We start from the raw sequence: 23,588 nt of genomic DNA on the forward strand, positions 1-23,588 counted from the left end.
ACCTCAGTTTGATTGTAGGCAGGCAGGCACCCACACCCCTTACAATGCGCGCTCAAATGTCCAGAGTTGACGCTCTGCACATTCCACCGGTGTTCACGTGGGCCTGTATTGAGGCATCTTGACGTTTGGCCGAAATCAGTTGAATGTCAGCGCTTGTCCGTGTCGGCTCTCTTTTCGTGCATTCGTGTTTATTCCCGCGCTGTTGAAATTTTCTTCAAGATGAACTACCAACTCGCCCAAACACTCACGTTAATGAGTGTGGGGCACTAAAGAAATGATGCGATGCTGCGATGCAGTATGCTGTCGCATAGGTATAATCACAAAACAGCCGTTATGAAAAAGTTCACTTCCAAGGTATATGCGAAAACCACTCCACAGTGTCGCTTTCAGCCAGTTGTGGACGGAAGACGCCTCCTCGGTCACGTTTGAGCTTCACGCAGTGACAAAATCGCATTTCCGAGCTATCGCTCAGAACTGTGCAGAGTAATCCTGTGTTATTTGGTGTTCACGTATAGAGCAAGGACGAGACAGACATCAGGCTTTTGAACTGAATTTAATTTGAATCTATTTTTCAAACGAGTGTTTCAAGCCGAACGCGCTCAACACAGCTGTGTGTTTGTGTTTGCGTACAGGTGTGCAACGTGTTTGCCACTCCAGAAACATAACAACAGTCCAAAAACGAACCAAAAAGGCACTTGTTCGCTTTTTTCAAAACGGAGCCAACAATAACAAATGTCCAGAAATTTGCGTTCATTCCTGGAAGCGACCAGCATGTGAGGAATGGCACTTGCGCACATCTCAAGTCTGCTCCTTTTAGTGCAAGGTCACCGGATGAAGCTAGAAACACTGGTAAATAAATAGGCATATTTGGGCATGATACAGCTGTAAAGCAGACGCAGATGGAGCAAATAGAGGGAGATACACGTGGCTGACTGGCAAAAACCGCAGCAACCCAAATAAAGCGAGGCGGCCAGAGACTTGGCGCGCACTCCCGTGGCCAAGGGAAACGAAAGCCGCGAAACGCAAACAGCGCGCTCTTTGTGAAGCACGGTTGCTATCTAAAAGTGTATTCACGCTGGTGGCTGGAGAGCAAGGAGCGACTCGAGGTTAGAGTTCCACGATGTGCTGTTTTGCTTTAGTCCTTATGCTGAACTCTGACAATATTTTTTTTTTTTCGCCAAATCGCTTATATATACTGCTATTTGCGGCGACCAACGTTCACACCGGCAAGCGCGACCTTTTAGCCACATTTCATCTCCCTTTCACGTTTGCTTTCGCATCGAACGAGTTTTCGTCCTTCTGATTAAAGAGTACAAAAAAAAAACAACAATTAAAGATCACCGATATAAAGAAATAGTTCGTAAACGAGAGGCGCAGGCAGAGAGCCTATAGAGACTCCCTGCTTGCGTACTTTAGTTTACGAGAAATTTCTACAATGCAGCGCAATATTATTCAAGCCAGACTAGAGAGAGTCTGCTATCACGCATGTGCTTGCCTCGCGCTGCTTTTCACTAATTTATTCTCGGGCTCTCTTCGCATATATTTATGGTAATCGTACTGCCAATCGAGTGCGATCTGCTGCGACGGCCTCATCACTTGCAGTGCCGCCACTGAAAAAAAAAAGCAGAAAAAGAAAGAACGTGGTTGTGGCAGCGCACCAAGTACATTGGCTCGCAGCACGTAAAATAATTGTCCAAATGACATAAGCCGACGTCCTTTTCCGGCGTGCGCACGCTGACTCAATAACTTTGCGATTACAGTCTCATAACGGAAAATCGAGCAGCGAGTGGCCGACTCGAAGTAGATCGTCTTTCAACCACCGCGACTATTCGCGGCCATCACTTTGAAGTCGGTCGCGCGATCTCTGCGACTCGCCAATGTGAACGTGCCTTGACCCTGGCGGTGAGGCTCGCTGCATGTCCCGTGGGTCGGCGCGCGTGTGAACATATGGCGTGCGTGTGTACCGAGCGCGCTCTTATGCCGCACAATAAGAAACGTTGACACTGTTTATTTACAGAAACTGTCCAGCGGGTCCATTCCACATGTACACACGTACAGAAGGAGCTGAAAGGTTCACTTCTATCTTAAAAAAAGAAAGAAAGAAAGGAAAAACAAGACACTCTCTACAATAAAACAGCGAGCTTTTTCAGAGGCTACCTGTTGAATAGAAAGCGCAGGCTCGTCACCAGAGTTTAACAAACAGCTGCACGTGGCCTCTGATTTCTAGCCTGCGCACTCAAGCACTGGCTAAAGTTGCCGACAGCTAGCTTTCACAAACAGGAAAGTCGTCTCACATTTGGCACAAACGATTTTCGGCACACACACTATCAAGCTGTGGCCGTTCACGGCACAACAAGATTGCCCAATCCCGGCACACCATACGAAGTTGAAGGCGCTCTCCGCACCCAGCTCCACGCAAGAGAAGCTCCAAAGCGTTGCCACGGGCGCCAAACCTCCTGAGAAACAAGCACACGGTTCCAGCCTGAAAGTGCTGCTCAAAGGGCGGACTCAGAGCACTTTAGAAGTGAGTTCTGAAGCAGAAACCGATGAGCAGAAATGCGAAAAAAGCGTTATACAGATGAGGGTTAAACACGTTGCCTTCTCACACTGTAGTGTACGACCCTTGTGCTGCACGCACCAACGTACGAGTGAAGTTCAATGGTGACACACATACTTCTTGTATTAAACAAAGGTGGTGGTGTACAGCAGTGTAAAAATACGACACCAACGAGAATAGACTTTCCTCTCAGATGCGCGAGCCGCAGCAATAAAACGAAACATGAGAACTGGCATATTCACGGTCCCCTGAGCAGCGAAACTTGTGCCGTTTGTTTGTAACGCGGTTAGCGTTTTACTTGACAGGGTAGGCGAGAGATAACGACATGTGCTTGTAGAAATACCATGGCTATCTGACCGGGATGTGCACCGCTTTTACAAGCGGAGCAGCACGTTTTTGCGAATATTCACTTTGCGAATAAAGAGTACACAGTGTGCTAAAGCCGCACGAATATCCGGAAAGCTTAACATGCTTTGTAAACCCTGCTTGCTCTTGGCTTTCGCAGTATCCCGTTTCCTGAATCACTGTTCCTGTTTCCTCCCTAAATGTGTCCACTGCACTTGGCTGTAACGACGTGCTGTGGATTCTCAGTTCACAGGCCACGACTACACAGCAGCCTTAGACCAGATACCTTCACGTAGCGATACTAATGCATCGCTACCCCGCTCAGAACGGAGAAGTGGCCCGAATCGCTATTCGCCGTCTTCTGAGAAACAAACTTTTAGTGGAGGCAGAGGTGCATTCCTTTAACACAAACAAAAGACAAGCTGCTCGTTTACACACGCACCTTGCTTTAAGCGCTGCACACATCTAGACGCCTTTTCTTCGTCGTTGCGAAGAATTTTGAACACTCTTTACTGTATGGCTTCGCAAGGAGAAGGCCGGAAAGTGAAAGACAGCGGACTGCGATCAATCATTTCCTAAGAGCTCGCGCAACCTGTACTGAGGGAATCATAACGGTGTGTATCGCCTTGGTTCGAACTTCGCTTGCATACGCAAAAAGACACCTATTCTCAGTTTTTAATACCTTACACGCACTACACGAAAGGTGTCCATAAACACCACAGCTGCGTAAGTCACATCTGCATCGTGCATGCACGCAACTGTGTTGCTTAGATTTGCTTTCGCCGTAACTATTTGGCAACTATGTATACTTCCGCCTCTAACTCGCTATTTCTTGAGTTGAAAATGCGCACCTTGCTTCAGGGTTACTCTGCAACCGTAAACAGCGCTGTGCTGAATATCACTTATGCTGGCAGCAACGAGAAATAACTAACGCTCTCACAGTTTGTATTATGGTCGGGAATGGAAAATTCCATGACCAAGGTTTAGAAACTGGAACATGTGTTGGGGCGCTAATGCGCTGCCGTTACTGTTGGCGATAGGCCTGCGTTATCGCCTGAACAAATGCAAAAAAGGCAACTGTGTAGCAGAAAGGAGATAGTATCAGCAACAATTGCACTGGTATCTTACAAGTTAAGAAGAGTGGCTAGTTAGTCCCAATTCAAATTGCGTAACTGTGTTAGTGGTATTTTAGTCTCGATGACGTACGCCAGCCATCCTCACAGCGAAGCGGCCGCTGTGTTGAACTATAAGAATGTCAATCTGACGAAATGCGCCGAGAGAAACTGAAAAGGCGGCAGTGCCAGCGTTTCTCATTTTCTTTTGCTTGAAGAAAAAAAAATGCACGGCAAGTTTTCTCTCTGCGTTCACACAATACTCCAGGTACAGTGAGACCCACAAATAATCGTAAAGAAGGGATAAAACCCGCAACTGCACACTACAGTCCTCACTTTACACGTCGCTCGTGTCAGCTTGCACGTGTGCAAACTGGCAAAGCACAGGAAAGTGATAACATTTCACTTGAGCACTGTTGGCACTTCAGCCACGCTGTTCGATTGCCCATACCCAGCCCAAGAATAGGGCCATGAAAAAAGTCTGCACCGATGTAGCGCAATAGGAGCCCGTACCTTTACGAGCCCACATCTTTGTACGTTTCCACCCTGCACCAGTGGTACGCCGCAGTTCATCTCCGGTCGTTGGGTGCAAAAAAAAAAAAAAAAATCTACTCACTGTGCGCTAATATTAGTACCACTATGTGGAAATCACGCTCTGCCTACACCTGCGCCGTGTCTACCACCGCAGTCTTACGTTTCAACATCTCTTGTACACCTCTTCCTTGCGGGAAAGTTTAGTCAACCTCTTGACATTGGACTATCATTCTAATAGCGCTTGCAGAACAGTGCGCTACTAAGCACAGAATGTGTGATGACTTAAGCGCGAGTGAATTTCCTGAACACTCTGGTAACAGCAAAAAGGGCACGCCGGGAAGCCCGTGCGCTTACCTGCAAATCCGAGAACAGCCCGAAAGCGTGCAGAAAAGAAAACAAGGTCAAGACGCGCCACATGGCTGCGTGAACGCCGATTCGGTCGATCACACAACCGAGACACACAACCGGCTAGCTCAGACACGACCTCTTTCTGTGCACTCACTGTATTCAATGACTACTACTTTTTTGTGTGTATCTAAAAGCTCAGATCGACACATGCTTCGAAATATTATAGAAAATAAGCGTACGCGTGCGACGGTAAGCTAGGAAGAAATTGGCCCTTATGAAGTGATTATGAGACATCAGCCTCTGATTGCATTATGAGATGATGGTACTCTCCCAAACTGAACTGCTCCGAGAGGACGAAATACGCGTTTAAAGAATGGAGAACTTTACGGCGACTGGAACGGAGGTCAGGCGTTGTCGAAGCGAGCAGGAACCGAAAACTGAACACATATTACAATTAATAAGCGCGGTGGAAATGGGTGGGAGTAGGAAAATCCCTACGCTTTCCAACAGCACTTGGCACCCTTGCCGCTTGTCTTCACGGCAAGCCCGGGTGCTTTGCATTTTGATTGCTGGCTTATGTTATATGGCTCCAGTTATTCTAAACGAAGAAAAACCTGCCTGCAGAGGTCAGACAAAAGAAAATAAAACGAAAATGTGGCATGCAGATCACAGTGGCAGACATGCGAAAGGGAGATAAAGAAAATACTTTTTTTTCAGTTTTATGAACAGATTTGAATGCGTATGAAAAAGAAAAACAAAAAGCTCGCAGGCTCAACTAGAGCGACGATAACCTTTGGGAATTGTACCAATTGAAATAATAACGTTCCAAAGCTCATAGCACCTATATCAACAGCAATTTGCAACGACGCGAGAAGTAAATCAGTGACAATAATACGAAGTCTGGTTCAAATGTCTGTACACTCAGAAAAAAAAAAAAAGCCTTTGTCTATCGCGGCTGACTTCAAACAGCTGTAACGTTAGCTTCAACACCCTTGGTGTCCAATGCAGTCAGGCAACTAGGATTAGATAACCTGTAAGCATTTAGTATGTGAAAAAAAAAAAAAAACTCTGAAGTAGTTTTGTCCCTGGAGACATGCCGAAAGGTTGCCAACCAGTCCAAAGAAGTGATGACTGTAGCCAAGCAGCAAGCTTGTGCGTATCCATAGTTGCTGAAAGCACCAGCTATGGCTCACACCTTGCCTTAGCGCAGACAATTCACCCCACAAAAACAAATATCTATCGCAAAACTATAGGCTTTCTTTTTGTTTCCCTAGCCTATTGTTTTGCGACGCGGCTGAGAATATCTGCGGCGGAGTATGGCCCAAGACTAGCTGACACGAAATTGGGACAAATGCAGACGTTCTCTGAAAATATGATAAAAGTCGATATCTAATCAGAGAGGTACTTAACACCAGCGTCAGAGAGGAGCGAACAACCATCTACAACAAAAACGAAGAGTGCACACGACTGGAACAAACCGAAAATTACATGCTCCCGGCCTCAACGGTGGCCACGAAGTCATCTGAACGAGCACCGAGACAACTACGCAGAAGCAGCCACACCGCTCGTGGACCACGCCAGGTCCCGTTGTTTGTCCGGGCGGGAGGGGCACCGCCATTACCTATATATATATACACACACACGCACACTGCTATGTACACGGAGCGCCAGAGTTTATCACAACAAGGAGACCAGCGGCGAGCAGCGCTCAACTAGCGGCGCGAGGCTCGTCAGGCCCGGGAGTGTCAGGGCTGGAGTCCTTGGCCACGGTGATCTCGGTGGGGCCGTCGTGAAGCGGCGCACAGGCGTTGGCGGGCGGCGGTCGCTTGGAGGAAGTTGTGCCCTGGACCGTGACCGGCGGCGACAGGTCGGCGGCCGTAGGCAGCGCAGCACCCTTGTCCGGCACGGGCGCGTCTTGGACGTAGATGACCCTGTTGAAGGCTCTCCAGCGGCGAAATAGCTGCACGTACATCTTGCACTGGACGTACATGAAGACGAGGCCCCCGGTGAATCCGATGGCGACCACGATGAGCTTGGTCCAGAAGGGCCAGTCCAGGTTGCCCTCGCGCATTTCCTCTGCCGTCCGGTCGATGAGCACGTACAGCGACCATACCACGCATGTGATGGCCACAACGTGGAATGTGATGGAGCACAGCACCTTGCGCTGCTCCACCGAAGACATCTCCAGCTTTTCCCACTGCGAATACGTGACACGCGCGATCAGCTCCGTTTGCCCACCGGCCACTGAAACAAGGACTGACCTTTCGGAAAGGCTTAATCTTTGTGTGCATGATGAAGTCGAACTTGCACAGCTCGCAGCACCGGGTGTCTGAGGACTTGATCCACTGCTGAAGGCAAGCCTGATGCACGTAGCGTAGGCTGCCTGAGCAGTAGCAAGGCGAGATGAGCGGGTTCTCCGCATCCGCCTCGCAGTGACAGATGCGACACATGTCGCCATTGCCGTTCGCCTGGCCGTTTGACGGCTGCGAGGACGGCCGCCGCTGCTGCTGGACAGTTGGAACCGGCGGAGGCGCTTGCTGCATCTCGTCCTGCTGCTGCTTACACGGCTCATCCCCGGCCGGGGACAGCATGGGAGGCTGCTCCATGCTGTTCGCCTGCGAAAGCCAATGATGACGATAATCAGCCCGCCGCCCCTTACACATCGGCTCACCAGGAGGAACATGCAAGTGTAAGCGTGTCCACACTTGCACGCGGGACTAATGCAACCGTGCGCATACTGATAGGCTAGTCGACTAGAAATACAGAAACCTGCATGGCCAGGAGAAGCGAACGTACAGAGTCGTCCACATTTAAGCTGAACACCTCATTAGTATTCAAGACCTCATTGAAGCTGTTGTTTAATGTATAATTCGGAAAATGATTACTCTTTGTCGACACCATGATTAGACGTTCTATAACGGGCATTCCGCTCGTGAAGTATAAGAAACATTCTAGTTTTACCGGTTTGAATACTAATGAGGTGTTCAGCTTAGATGTGGTCGACCCTGTACAGGGTCTGTCCGTAAAGTAATGAGACTGGTGACCTTTCCTGGCCTCTCTTGAGCAGCGGCAACAGAAAGAAGTCTACCGGGCTCACATCAGGGCTGAGGCAGCCCTGATACAGCCCTGATGTGAGCCCCGCAGACTTCTTCCTGTTCCCAAAGATGAAGGGAAGCCGGCAAGGTCACCGTTTTGACGGTGCTCCCACCATCCACCTGGCTGTCACGGAGTCTCTGAAAGAGGTCACGGTAGCTGACTTTCAGGAGCCTTTGCAGAGTGGCAGTCCCGTGGGAATCGGTATATCGACGCCCAAGGAATCTATTTTGAAGAATTTTAATAACATATACAGATCGGATCATTAAATTATTTCTACCAGACCCAGTCTCATTACTTTACGGACAGACACTGCAGGTCCACTGCTACCAGCCGCTTAGTGACCTGGTTCTGCCTAGCCGTAAACTTCGCTGCGAAGGTGGATGCTTTCTTTAGTGGCATTATGGACACCTACATTTTATATGATTTTTACTAGTATGGGTGCTTCCACAGTAGTGACTATCAAGGTAGTAACAACAGAAACGGCTGTGAGCTCGGTAGACACGTTCTCCATTTTAACAAACACCCAAGCTTCGTTTTTTTTTTTGCGCCATACACGTTGCGTTGAGCTGCTGTACACGTGCCTGGGGGCCGTTGTGTCCTTAAAAATCTACTCTCGAATTCAAGTTAAGCACGGATTATATTAATATGGCGAACGTAATATATAGACACATATAGGTCAATTTTATTGAAGTGATAAAGCATGGTTGTTCTGCAGTGAATATGTTCTTTATTAGTGGGTTGCCCTATGAGGCAACCACGCATTGTTTTATTTTCACGTAGAAATGCCTATATTTTCTTTAATTGTACGAGTACCCCTGACGACGACAGAACAAGGTTCCCTCCATAATAATTGGAGTTTTTGTATGCGGAGCAAGCCAGTAGAGTTTACTTGCTTGTGCGTTGTGTCACATTATGTTACTGGGGCTCATAATGGGGATACAGCAGCAGCAAGAAAGAGGTCAGTTACAGTAGTTACGCAAATTAATTTCGCGAGTGGGCTTTCGTAAGATTTTCACAAAGGAAGCCGTTTAAGAAGCTATCTCAGAGTGCTCAGCGCTGACATGGTTGTAAACCTTGCGAATGTCTTTACCTCATTTCACGCTTTACTGTCGGTCTTGAAATGGAGACTCGGCGAAAAACATGCGCGGTCAGAATCGAGGCAAACAGCGGATGTAAGCGTCTTACCAAGTGGCACAACCGTGTACGTAGTTCAATGTGGCAGATTTAATTGTAGCCAGGTTTGTAGATTACTTGATAAAGTTTAACGATCTCCAAGCAAGAAAGATGCTGTGAGAGACGTCGTAGTGGATGTCTTAGGATAGTTATTTGATGTGCGCCCGAAGCTCGGTACGTAAAAGAAGATTAAATTATGGGCTTTAACGTGCCAAAACCACGATATGATTACGAGGCACCTCTAGCGGGAAGCTCTAAATTGATTTTGACCACCAGGTGTTCGTCGTTAACGTACACCTAGATATAAGTACACGAGGGCTTTCTGCGTTTCGCTCCCCATCGAAATGCGGCTACCTTGGCCAGGAATGGAACCCGCGTCCCTGGACTTTGCAGCGCAACACCTTAGCCATTAAGCTACCACGGCGAATGGGCTTCGGCTGTAGACTCATGGCTGTGGGCTCACGCAGCAAGTTTGTTTCACACGCGCAGTATGAATTAACGCTGATAATGAGTTGTTGCTAGCTGCGGCACGCTTTTGCGAAGAACAGAAGCGCCCAGATGTGGCGATATACAACGGCACGTGTGCATGCGTCGCTCGCTCGCTCGCGCACACGCCCGTACACGCACACACAGACACACACGGCAAGCTGGTGGATTGAAGCATATAGCTGGGCTAGTTAAGTTTTCAAATCTAACACATTAACACTGCTAAAGAAAGGGCAGATCACACTATATTTACCGCAAATGTGTCAACAATAGATGTCAAGGCGCAATTTCAAGTTTTTGCGACACGCGACATTGTGCGGGGCTCCTTTTCTAACGTGTTAAAGAACGCCCGCGAAATATGAAACGTACCTCGTCACTATGCATCCGCACGTAATGACGACATTGGTCTTTGACGGGTTCTGTATAGAAAAGTAACCTGCACCCGTACTTAAATACATAATATAGCGGAACAAAATAAAGGACAGAGAAAGATGCACACAGGACGACCGCTTTAACTGCACCCGTATTCACAGAACCGTCTTACGCTAGAGTTGTCCAACATAGATGGGAATTGTCCAACGTAACGATGGACTGTCTCAGGCACCTTATCTTAGTTTACAAAACTTCTATTACTAGAATTGTTCTTAAGATGAAATTTTAGCCAATCGTGATGCCGGACATATCATTAGCGAAGGCGGCTGGCCAATCGAAACGAGCGCTTACGGAAGAAAAGTTTTGTGAATTCAGCCCCTTGCCAGTAGCGCCCCACCCTGCACAGCGCGTCGCGTTCGCGTATACGGGCGCGCCAACGACGCATGATGGAAAAGTTGCATGCACGCACGAACATGGCCACGGCTCGTGCGCACACATGAACATCGCCAGAGCAGCACGCGCGCCACACGCGCAGAAGTGGATGGACAAGTCGATCATCGACGAGTGAGCGCAAACGATGCATGTGCGCATACGCGAGGAGCACTCTCGAGAAACACAAAATGATAGGTCGGAAAATGCCAATGCTTTGCCCACGAGTGATATAATCGTGCGAACACTATATAGTACTTCATGTCCCATATTCTTTCGCACTTCCTCACGTACGAAGGCCATAGAAAACGCGCAACTTCAACACATTTTAAGATGCGCTGTTCGATAGAGCGTGCAGGCATCATGAAAATCGAGCGCATTGATTGCCATAACACACATAAATATGATTTTGCGTGACATCCAGCGCGCAGTTTTTCACCGTGGCCTGATGACGTCAATGCATCATATTATCTCGGGTGCACTGTTTTGCTTTTTGACGACGACCGCATTGCGCTCTATTATCACTGGCATCGATTTGTCGATCAGCGAATGCGCGCCTGTCGTGCTGTGACGTTTCTTGTTTACTTACATTATATTGTTCTACCGCCGGGGGGTTATGATAACAAACAGCGTGGCTGTATGAAAGAGGAAAACGACGTCGTCTTCCTCTTTCATACAGCCACGCTGTTTGTTATGAATATATATAGGTCTCCCCAGCTGATACGACGCAACAAATCAGCAAAGTTCTTTCGTGAAAGGTATTAAGAGCAGTTTTGTAGCGTTAGCTACACTGGCCTAGCCGTGCCAGTTTCGCGTGGATCCTCAAGAGCCGTGCTGCGCATGCGCGAGGATCAGTGATGTCGCGCACCGGAGCCGGCAACTCGCGCGCACTCCGCCGCCGCCGCCGCGCGCGACTCGCCGCCGCCGGTCTGCGCTTTCCAGAAGAGTGACGTCGTAGCCTTGGCAGACGTATTGGCGCCGGCGCGCGCGCAGCCGTTCGCCTTCGCTGTGCAGCGCCGTCTGACACTGCGCTGGAACCGCTTGATAGCGTCTCTGACTGGCGTTTTCCAGTGTGGTAGAGCCATGGAGAAGGAGAGCGCAAATGCTGCTCAAGGGCGCAGAAGAGCGGAGAAGCTTAACTCATCGGATCCCGAAGTAGTTGCCTGGCAAAGTAAATATACATGTGCCACATAATACGTATGCCGTGTGTGTTTCATTGGAGCAGCAGTAAGCATGATAATCAAGCTAATCCTAGACAATCAGGAAAGCTAAGAATAATTAGCTGAACATTTGCTAACGCTGCGTTATCCTGGCATAGCCGAGCTAAGCCACTGCAACATTTTTTCCCCAAGCGAATGGCGTTATTTGAGAGTTGAAGAGGTGCCAAAAGCCAAGAAGAAGCTACTAGTATATCACTCATTTTCTGCAGCACCTTTCACTAGCAATGTTTAACCACAGGTGAAATTGGCCGAATGCTATAGATAGTTTAAAAGGGTATGGGCTTGAGCTTGTTGGTAAGGCTTCGTGGGTTCGAAACAGCGCGTAAAGTACGAGGACACAGAAAGAACCAGACAGGACTATGCGCTGAACTAACAACGATTGTTGGTAGTTCAGCGCCTGGTCCTGTCTGGTTCTTTCTGTGTCCTCGTACTTTACGCGCTGTTTCTAACCCATGAAGCTAATAGTGTAGACCACGAACTATGGGCCGTGCCAAACGCCACTACAGAATCAGGCAGCGCACCTTTGGCTAGCACGACAAGGTGAAAAGCGAGTAGCTTAAGTAGCGCGGATACACAAACACAGCTGCGTATACTTTACTAATACTTCGACATTCGTTCACTCGGCGCTAACGGAAAGCAACGCACAAACACAACGCAATGATAACACAAACACTAAATAGAAACCTCACACACTAACGGAAACGCCGAGTGAACGTAACGGAAACTTGGTGTGCGCCCCCAATGCTGCTTGGCATCGCCTCATGGTTCCTTTGAGTTGGAGATGGTGTAATTTTTTTGCTTATCCCTGCGTCGTCATAAGTCCAAAAGATTCCAACAATTTTCGACACCTGCTTTGTCCAGGCGCATTAGGTGCGCGCAACAAACCAGCGCGTAGGTGCCCATGGAGCACACAAAGCGAAAATATCGTTCGCGAGAACGACGAGATGTGTTGAGTATAGGGAAGCGGGGTCAGAAGGAACCTTTAACTAGTTTTACTAGTTAAAGATTCCTGACTGTTAGCGCTTGTTTGCCGTCGTCGTCACTTTATAGTACACGCATGCGTTCCGCGCATAGTGTACCAGTGTGCACTACAATACCTGCAACGTCATACTGGTTGCGATGAGACTGGAAGAAAAGCGCACGCGACGTAACCTCTACGCCTCACCTCTGTCAAATCCAAGATAATACAAATGGTAGCTGCCATAAGGACGTCGCGTTCTCGTAGAGGCTTGCGAGGGGCCGAAGCAGCTGTGCATTCGTCACTGCAGCGCCAAAAAAAAAAAAAGAGACGGAAAGCAAACGTAACTATAGGCACCGACGCGGCGTCGATCATTAGCCAGAGCGAGGCGATAGCGCCACTGTAGAATGTTGTGATACCTGGGACTTAATCAAAACTGCGATTGGTGAGAGTAGACTAGGAAGTGGCTAGCGAAGTGGCACTATAGTTTATACTGTGAACGAAAGATTAGGGAAGCATACTCGTCCGCATTCATGCGTCAGCTCAGTCAACCACGAAATGATTTACTGAGGCCCTCATTACTGGAGCTACAACTTCTCTTCTACACAAGGAAAACAAAATCGTTTCACTGTTTCTAAAGTTTTTAAATCAGAGGCAAAGTCTTGACAAATACCTTTCAATTTTCGCTGGAGCTCCCCCGTTCCACAGCAAATCGCGACACGTCAGACTGATCTCTGTGGCAACGCACCGGGCACGTGTTCTAGCTCGCGCTTCGCCATACACGAGATCCGGCACCGTCTCCTCGAGTACGAAGCACATCTCAACAGTGCACGTGCCCGGTTCCACGGTAGCCGGCGAAGCGGCCTTTTCAACCTAAGCACGCGCTTGGCGTTGTTTTTGTACTGTTTAACGCAGCTATGTACTGGCGAATGTAATGACACCAATGTACTAGGGCTATACAGAAGACGTGAGAGTACCGTATATATTCAGAAATCATTGGACTGCGTTATTTAAAATGGAAATGGCATTTTTGTATTGGCATGTACTTTTCCTATATCTATTTAACTTATTGTTCAAATTTCTCTCTCTCTCTCTCTTTGCGCTTATGCCATTGAGGAATACCCGTGTTCAGCTTCGTAACAGCATGTACCGTAGTGCTGCCGGGATCGCCCCTTGCTTTTCGTAACATGCGATTTACTTACAAATCTAAACGCTCGAGAGGTAAAAACAGAGTGAGAAGTGGTCGTTTTTTCGAACCTTCCAATAAAATTCAGTGAATGTGTTTTAATAATAATATCTGGGGTTTAACGTCCCAAAACCACGATATGATTATGAGAGACGCCATAGTGCAGGGCTCCGGAAATTTTGACCACCTGGGGTTCTTTAACGTGCACCTAAATCTAAGTACACGGGCATCAAACATTTTCGCCTCCATCGAAAATGCAGCCGCCGCGGCCGGGATTCGATCCCGCGACCTTCGGGTCAGCAGTCGAGTGCCATAACCACTAGATCACCGTGGCGGGGCGATGAATGTGTTTTCGAGTTTAACCAACGGTGCCTAAGTTAAACGGAGTCGAGGCACGCGTATGATCGTGATGTAAGGTGGGCTTCATTCAAGGGAGCAAGTCGGTTGCGCAATTTGCGATGGTGCAAACCGCACATGACATGCACTCCGTATGGGTGGTGCATGTTTATGGAAATCAGTCAATAGGAAACTCCCTACTAGAGCACTGCACGGGCCGTAATTTACGGCCCGGGCCCGGCCCGGGCCCGGACCTCGTTTAAATTTACCCGCCCGAACCCGGCCCGGTGACTCAAAATGAGACCCGGGCCCGGCCCGAACCCGAGAAAAAATTTCGCCTACCCGGCCCGGCCCGGCCCGACCACAGATCAGGCCCGACTGAGGCCCGACCCAGTAATTTAGGTGGTGATGCCCGAACATGGAATCGACAGCAGGGTGTTTTAAGTGGCAAATATCTACGCTTTGTGGGCGCATGTTTTGCTAAAAATTATACTTTAACATAGTTACGGTAATTTCTTGTAAAAAGGGGCTCACGGTGCAAACAGTTGAGCGGACATACTGAATACAATGAATGTTTGTTCGGCAGTGGTATACTGTACCTATTTTTTCTGCATATACACTGGGGATCATGAAGGGTAATTTGTAGCAGACATTGTAGCAAGAAAAGTGATTTGCAGCACGAGTTCAGTTTCGATAGGGAGCGCAATAACAACAAAGGATGGATTGATGGATAGATAAACTTTATTATGGTCCATCGGAACGCGCTCTAGCACGTTGCGGGCCGCTCCGACAACGGAACAGAAAGACCAAGTCTCTCTGCTGCGTCGCGGGCCCGTTGGCCTGTCCATATAGCTGTTCTCCTAGCGCGGAGCTGGTATATAATAGCAGCCTCCCATTTGGACAGCGTGATCGCTTCGCCGCCGCGTAACACGGAGCACCGCCAGAGCATGTGTTCTAGATTGGCTTGGCAGAGAACAAAACGCTCACTTCACTTTGTTTTTATTGCACTTTATAACCTATTGAAATTTATAGCATGCTCTAACCACAAAGCCAACCATGCACCCTTTTCGATATGTAGTACCCGTCTTCACCATTGTAGCACCTTGCCAGAGCAAGAGAGAGAGAGAGAGAGAGAATTAAACTTTATTGAAGGACCAGGCGCGCGTGCTCTTCGCCCAGAGGTGGGTGACTTCCTCATTAAGCAGTGACTTGGAGAAGGCTACAGGCGGGTACTCCAGAGCAAGAGAAACAGGGGAAAAAACAAATTTGTGACCTATGTTGTAAACACACTAATCTAGATAAAGGTATGGAACCGCGTGCACCACGTGTATGCGTATAATCAGCCGAAAGAAAGAAAAAAACTATTTGTCATAGCACTATTTTCATACACCATACCACTGCTTGTATATACAGACTGTAAGTTTCATCTTCACATGTTACAGTCTGTCTTCACAGACTGTAAGTTTACTTATTCGCATGTTATTGAGCGAAATATCAAAGTATCAAGAGATTCCCGATTTAAGCACGCCATGCGCTGTTGCATCACATATCCTGCCGCGCTAAAGCTTCTTCCACTGCTCGCGCTGGCCGGACGGGCGCACCACATCTGCCTTGCCAATTGCGAAGGCGTCGGCAGTCGTTGTTCTTAGCTTCCACCACTGGAGCAAATCTAGGATGTCTTTGTGGGCCTCTGCAGAATGACCATAGCTGTCCAGCTCATCCCTTCACTTCTCTCGTTCCCGAACGTCGTGCCACTTTCAATGTCATCTATAAACCTCCTCTTTGAGGGCTTCTCCTTGCAATTTTCAGCAGTGCATGTTATGCACGGTTTGTAGCGTGCTCGTTTTTTCTATATTATAATGGTTTATGCCTTCCCAGCGATGTAGTATCGGTAGAAGGTGGCCATTGGACTACGCGGTTAGGACTGGCAGGAGTAGGACGAAGCAACTTCGATATATTTTCGGGGTTCGTTCGAGTTTGGTAATAAATGCGCGACTAAGCTTCTCGAAGCTTACTCATTGGATGCATACGGTTCGAGGTAAGGGGATATCACCCGGCACGGAATCTGTCATTATCCTTTTTCAAGCCAGATATTTCGTCAAGCGAATATACTTCACCCCATGCCTTGTTTATTGGACCTGTTCTATTCCTGCACATTCCAACGCTGCTGTAGCAGTATCATGTAGCTCTCGCACTATATAGCGCACTATATAGGGCCTCAAACACGCGGCTCGCGGACCTCTCGCTAGCGGCTCCCCGCCCGCACATGACTGTCTTCATCCCATTTTTTTATAGGTATGTTCCTGGGATACACAGGCATGACAGATCGAAAACATATTTTTCTTGAGGCACCCCCTGCGGTCACCGTGTGTTGATACATAACCGTGAAACAAAAGCTATATTTCAGAATCGGCGTCCAGATTTCAGTCACTATGGGTGATACGAAATGACTGGTTACCCAGACGTGAAAGAGAGACGTCCGTTGATGTCAATACTAAAGGCGAACTGCTGCGCCGGCCACGTGCATGTGCACGTGCCCTCGATGACCATCGGTTTCCTGTTCTTCGATAGAGTCTGGCGCGCTCCAAGTTGCTCCGTTTCGCACTATTTTGCAACGATATGTTGTTGGAATCCTGCCGCCAAATCCCCTTCAGAAATGATCCCGTATATGAGATATGGGGAAGGTCTGCTGTGAAATAACGGTAGTTTTAAAACCTGTTCCCCCGTCCCACGCTCCTACCTTCGTCATTGCCCTAGCCCTTGCGGAAGTAAATTTTTGTGAATGCGGCCCGTTAGCTGAGGTGAGTTTGAGACCCCTGATATGGCGGAGCAAGACGAAAGCTCAGACGTTAACAATGCGGGCATACAAAGCAGGCTGTGCATGTCCATCTCGCGCCACATGACCACTGGAAGCCGTCACAGAGTCACAGAAAAAGAATGTGCCTTTATAGGGATTCTATGTATCAAGACTCCGTGCTGTCCTTTCGTTTTAGAGGGGGGGCTCTAAATTTCAACAACGTTTGCCCGCTTTGGGTTATCACTGTGATCGCAACAGCGATCACAGTGCATTACACATTACATTTATTACTGCGATTACAGAGTAACATTTGGGATACAAAATAATAACGAAAAGAAATAAAGCACGGAATAGCGAGATGTTACATATAAGTGCTTGGTCTATTTACTTTTTAGCTCGCCCGTTTCAGGTAAATCTAGTAGCTCATATGCAAGAAGCAAATGAGTTCAGTACTTATCCATCATAAAACTTCTCCAAATAGCTTACCCCACATAAAAAAAGCGTTTTTTTTTTCGAGACAAAATGTGGGACATATATGCATGCACAGCGTATGCGGAACAATGCACATTAAAGAGAAAAACGATTTTTCTATTATCAGTAAATTACTCTTTTACCATTCCAAAAGCACCACGCTCGCCGCGACAAGACTCTTGGTAAGAGAGAAAACTTGCATGAAAATGCAGGTAACGACGCCAACTTAAAATTCACGCAGCAAACTCCGTGACGTCATAGATTCTGACGGCATTTACTGGGCCCTACGTAGTTTATAGTGGGTAAAAATGAAGTACATTGACCTCTGGGGGGGTCACAGACTTAACATACCAAGTTTCTGAAAATTTCGTTGAGCCAGTGTCCCCAAAATACGACGAATATAGTTTGAAATCCGTGACGTCACGTGCGGAGATTTCAGCGCGAAATTTCAAAATGGAACTTTGACCTTGATTTTCTCCTTTATTAATAAACTCATTGATGGTGAAATGAATGACGTTCGGGTTCTCAGAGTACACTTTACCGGTCTAAACCAATTCAGTGTTTCACTTTAGTGACCCTTTAAGAACGGAGGACAAAGTCCAAGCCCGGCCCGACACGAGCCCGCCGCCTCAAACCCGGGCCCGGCCCTAAGCCCGGAGCTTCAGGCCCGAGCCCGGCCCGGGCCCGCCGTGAAAGCTACTTTACCCGGCCCGGCCCGGCCCGCGGGCCGGGCCGGGCTCGGGTTTTCGGGTAGGCCCGAGCCCGTGCAGTGCTCTACTCCCTACATCAAATAAGACCGTGGCCGTGACCTTGGCAGATAATAGTTGCTTGAAAGACGTGGCGCAGGGTTAGAAACTAGAGGAAAAAAGAAGGGAGAGAAAGAACGCAACTATTATTATCAAGATAATAGTTGCTAAGATACCCTGCGCGCCGCCTAAATATCCCTTGATTGCTCTGCCCTTACCCTGGCGATCACTGCGCCTCATAAGGTCGCGGATGAATTTGCCTAGTTGCAGCTGCACCATAAATACAACGAAGCAATCTTGACAAGCATCGCGTAGGGTTATTAAGCTGAGTTAGGAGCACTACTGAATTGAGAAATGCAAACTGATGCCAAATTGCAACCTGCGATTACGCATGAGATGACGCCACCTTGTAGCAGCGCTGTTTTAGAGCTGCGCACAAGAGGTGTTCGCACATTAATTTAATTCGTATGCTTCAGTGTCCGACGCAAGTATCGCTATCTTACATCCTGCAATTTTTCGCCCGCAGAGCATTGAAATTTAATTTGGAAACGCGTGTATGTGAGCCAGGCGCACCCAAATTACGTTTTTATCACTCCAGGATAAATTTGTAGAGTCGACAAAAAAAAATCTGAAGCGGGGTTTTAGCACAAAACACCGTACTGAATAAACTTGTATATACTTGGCAGGTGACAGGCTTTAACAGTCAGTATTGCAGCGATGGCAGCTTCAACTTGTGCAAATGAATGGATGCAGGTGCACGAGTTTCTCGAAGCGTTCACGCTCACTGGAAGCGCCATGTAGAAAGCTTTGTTTCCCGAGTGGCGACACAGTGGAAGTTTTTTTGTCATATGGTCGCACATGGCGTACAAATCGGTACTGCTGTCTCCTAAGCGTCCCATTTTGAGTTTAGCTATTCGGTATGTTGCGAAATAGCGATAGCAAGTATTCTTTGCATGCTCCATCCGGGGCTGCAGGCGTGGGTGTATTTTTAGCTGAGTAGACGGCGGAACGGTCGCGAGCCAGACAAATCGGCTTAAATATACCCACTTGTATACTGAAAAGTTGAATTCGTCCTAGTTGGTATTTGCTGCATGACGTGTGTTCGTGACATGTTATGTTCGTGTTTTCCTTCTGTCTCCGTCTTTTATTAGCGGTCGACATGTCATACTTGTACACTGGATCTACCAGATGTGCCGGTTACCTGCTCTGCTCTTTGTAGAATAACACAGCGAAACAACAAATGGTCCTCGAGTACCATTACGCCAGAAAATTAGTAAAGCAAAGCTTTCCTTGCCTCCCCTCTTCGCTTTCTCGCCGAGTAAACTGGACTGACTCTCGCCACGGTTGTATAGTGGTTATGGTGCTCGACTGCTGACCCGAAGGTCGCGGGATCGAATCCCGGCCGCGGTGGCCGCATTTTCGATGGAAGCGAAAATGCTAGATTCCCGTGTGCTTGGATTTAGGTGCAAGTTAAAAAAACACCAGGTGGTCGAAATTTCCGGAGCCCTCCACTACGGCGTCTTTATATATGTGCGGCTGTCGTAGCCAGGTGGAGTTCCTGGGCAAGCTTATTCAAAAAGGTGCTAACGTTGTAGCTGTATCCATGCTGCGCAACATTAAAAGCGGGTCTTTCATACAACATGCAGAGCGAAAACATGCCCATTTCTAAAGAACCTTGAATCCTTTGCGCTGGAAAGTAAGGAAAACGTCGTCGAGTAAAATAAACATTTTTGTTGCAATAATCAAAGAGGTCCGTGCTGGTCAACATATGTATGTCGCCATAATGAGACGGCTTCTTGAACTTTTCGTGATAATCTTCGAAACGCTTTTATGCTTTCACGAGCTCAGAGGAACGGAAAATTCACACGTTATGTGTTTCTTTTTTCGTCTTCCGCAACATTATGAAAGACTCGTGGTTGTCGAGTTAGCAAAAAAAAAAAAAAAATTCTTGCCACATGCTTTAGAAACTTAAGAGCTACATGGTTACCTATGGTTAAAATTAAGAGCGATAAGGTTGAAAAATAGTTGCACGTATAGATGGAAACGAAGAACTGCGGTCGAGCAAAGAGAATAAAGTCATAAAACGGCGACTATCTACGGTATAACCACCACACCTGAGAGAGTCGCGCAAGAAGAACTGATGGTTACGCAGACGCTTGTTCATATGGCCACTTCGGGAAAACACAGGTGCACTGTACAACGGGCCCCATCAACAACGCCCAGAGCAGGATGCGCTAGCAATGAAGGCTGCCAGCCGGCTCACACGTACATATAAACATCCGCGCGCACACTTGCCGTGGGCGCTGTTATGCCAAGGCTTTGGACGTGCGGTCGATCTGGTGCCTGACGTACACACATTGTGATTCTAGACGTATATATATAAAGATAAGCGCAATGTCGTGCCTGGCGGCATTGAATAGAAAAAAAAAAATTAATATGTGTTCTCGTTTTATAGCAGCCTAGTCCCGCACATTTCTTTTTCTTCTTTAGTGTGAGGTCTTCGATGGGCTTCTCGCTCTTCCAGTGTGTTCCTTCTATCAGATCACATCTAACGACGTTCTCCACATTGTACACAAATGGAAAAAAAAAATACTTGGTAATAAAAATAAACGAACACGAAAAAAAGAAAGGAGGTGGAGGCAAATGTAGCTCGTTACAACAGAGGGGCGTCGCTCCGTGCCCACAAAATTACCACCCGCCTCCGTCTAACGCGCGTATCTTTTGCCGTGGGCCAACTCTGCGCTCTGCGTCCGGTTTAGCGTTGAACAGACGACCTCTTCCGGTACGGCCCGCTTTCGCGCCCCTGGCGACGGTCAATTTCGTGCCCCTTTGCATGACTGCGACGCCCAGTCGTGAGAAGGAAACGCGCTGGACTTCGTCACAGACGCGAGCGCCTGCGCCGCCCAAATCGCACGTCGTGATGGCGAGACTGTTCTCGCGAAATGGCGCGTCAGGTGACTCGCGCGATTCATTACAAGAGACTGAGCAGTGTTGAGGAGGGCAGAGTCTCGTAAATAGAAGTATTTCATCTTGGATAGCGGCTCGGAAAGTGTCGTTGGTGCACAAGCGCGCGCCGACGGCTCTGTACAAAAGTGTAGCGAGCAAATCCGTTCAAACGATTCTCGTCTCTTACTCTGTACGCACTAGTCACCAACGGCAATAACAAAAATGAATAACGTACTTTCTGTTGGTTGACATAAAAAAAAAAAAAATGAATAGAGAGGTTTGAGCAGACAAGCTTTTTCTTTATTTAATATTTCTCTTTTTGTTGCCGCCGTTAACCAAAAGAATTTAACCTACAGCTACATGGGTCGGAGCTCAAAGCGCGTACACGCGGCCAAATTCTTTCAAACAGCAGAGCCTATAGTATTCCTCGTTTGGCAGCATATTATTTCACGCCATACAGGCTTCGCGACTCCATTCTTTCTACTCTTTGCCTTCAATAATATTGCAAGAGATTGAATTATACCGCACAAATGCTCGATCGCAAAAAAAAAAGAGAAAACATCGAACGGTTGGTCTTAATGAGCGATTAATAGGTAAAAAAAGAGATGAAGACTCTCGAAGCGTAGCTCATATTTCCAGCGAGTGTGTGTATAGGACAGCGCAGCTGCAGGCGACCAAGTTCGGATTACCACGTGGGGAAAGGAAAGTACGATAATTGCTAATCGCAGGAAACCAGAAACCGCTGGCATCAGCCCAAAAATAGAAAAACGAACCGATCCAGACTGTTCCCCCTTCGTTCGTTGTTTTGTTATGCTGAGGAACTCAATTGCGGATATTTGATCGTCGGCACGTCCTCGGCTCTTCTTGTAACAGGTCGGATTTCGTACTTTTGCCTGACAGAGCTGATTCTGTTTTCATAAGGCTATATTTTCCCGACGAGCGGAGGCCTCGTTACTTGTTAAATTGATTAGGACGGAAATTACTAGATAAAGTTATAAAAAGCAAAATACAAAAAAAAAAGGATTACCGCAAGATCAGCAGAACGGTAAACCAAGGGGCTGCCGAGCCATGAACGAGAACAGCTTCGGAGGAAAGGAGTTTTGTTCAATCCGCATAATAATAATAATAATAATAATAATAATAATAATAATAATAATAATAATAATAATAATAATAATAATAATAATAATAATAATAATAATAATAATAATAATAATAATGTTTGTTGTCGTTGTTGTTATTATTATTATTGTTGTTGTTGTCATCACGATCAACATTATCATTATCAACAACAACGTCGACGACAATGACGTTACTTCCGACAACGGTCCTAGCCTTTTGGAATGCGCCGGCCCCTGTTCTCGATAAAAACCTGCTTCTACTCGGAACACGCGATCAAAACACGTCTATTTGAACTATTTTTCTCTATGACGCACTGCATGAAGAAAAAATAATATAGAGATAAGGCAACCGCTAACAAGCGGAAATTCAGCAAGAGAGACAGGAAATGCGCATAGGATTTTTGCTATTTAGCGAAAATATGCTTTATAAGATTTCAAAGCCGCATTTTGAAATTGGGTCTCTAAGAACACGTTTTCGGGCACACTTGAAGCAATTAACGCAGTTGTAGGTCGCAAGAAGGTGTAGGCGAAAACACCTTCCTTAATGAAAAAGCGTGCAAAAACATATAAATATTGGATTCCAGAGCCAAATCTAGGTGAGCGCAGATAATAATGTCCCTCGCCTGAAAAGCACTTTGATGCAGTTCGAGCGTAATAACCAGCGCAAAGATTCGTATACGTTTCGCGGCTGAAGCAAGTTTCATTACACATTTTACACAAGTCCGCGGGAAGCTATTAGTTGGTGGAAAATGCATTCTTCCATCGCCTGTCCCTTCCTCAGCTCCAGCCTCGCGCGCTGTGACAGAAAGCGAACCCTTAGGCTTACTGAAGAAGTGGGGAAGCGTAATGTGGTTGAGGGCACCAAGACAGCGAGTCTCAAAGCCAGTTGCCTCGCTGCTCTCCAAACACATGTACTCTCCTCTGCCTTTCGCGCACAGCAGACATTTCGATGCAAGTGCATGAACTGTGAAATGGCAATCGGAAATAATGCAGCCATTTCATGTTTTCAGGACTCGCGCTAAACGAAAGGAGCGAGGGGGGTGGGGGGTGGGGGGAGTTCATATCAAGTAAAGGTCTTGAGCAGCGCAGGAAAACGAGAGAGAGAGAGAGAGAGAGAGAGAGAAAGGAAGACAGAGCGCTCTGTTCTCTTCTTTCTCGTTTTGGTCTCACTTGTGCTCTTCAGTACCTTCACTAGCTATGGCGCATATCAACAAGCCCAAAATGTCACCGTAGTGAGCTTTTACTTTTAGCATATAAATGTATACGTTATGTTCCTGAACGATCAAGTGAGCTTGCTTGTTGGAGCATCGTTTGTCGAAACGATAACGCGGTATTTCAAAACTAAAACTTCCATT

General features: G+C 47.4%; 1 protein-coding gene across 7 annotated transcripts in view; it reads right to left on the minus strand.

The window, feature by feature from the left end:
• Positions 1–534: 534 nt before the first annotated feature.
• Positions 535–23,588, minus strand: part of LOC119406055 (E3 ubiquitin-protein ligase MARCHF8) — a 193,130-nt gene continuing 170,076 nt past the window's right edge. For 6 of the 7 annotated variants that reach the window (XM_037672942.2, XM_037672912.2, XM_037672904.2 and 3 more), the window contains 2 exons: positions 7,158–7,511; positions 535–7,093 (listed from right to left, as the gene is read on the minus strand). In XM_037672942.2, coding sequence (XP_037528870.1) covers positions 6,605–7,093; positions 7,158–7,502 — 834 coding nt within the window. In that variant the 5' untranslated portion in view covers positions 7,503–7,511 and the 3' untranslated portion in view covers positions 535–6,604. Of the gene's footprint in view, positions 7,094–7,157; positions 7,512–12,837; positions 12,908–23,588 lie in introns of those variants that run through there. The other variant, XM_049418833.1, reaches the window with a different exon arrangement.

This window comes from Rhipicephalus sanguineus, chromosome 1, assembly GCF_013339695.2.
Source record: "Rhipicephalus sanguineus isolate Rsan-2018 chromosome 1, BIME_Rsan_1.4, whole genome shotgun sequence".
NCBI classification, from domain to species: Eukaryota; Metazoa; Arthropoda; class Arachnida; order Ixodida; family Ixodidae; genus Rhipicephalus; species Rhipicephalus sanguineus.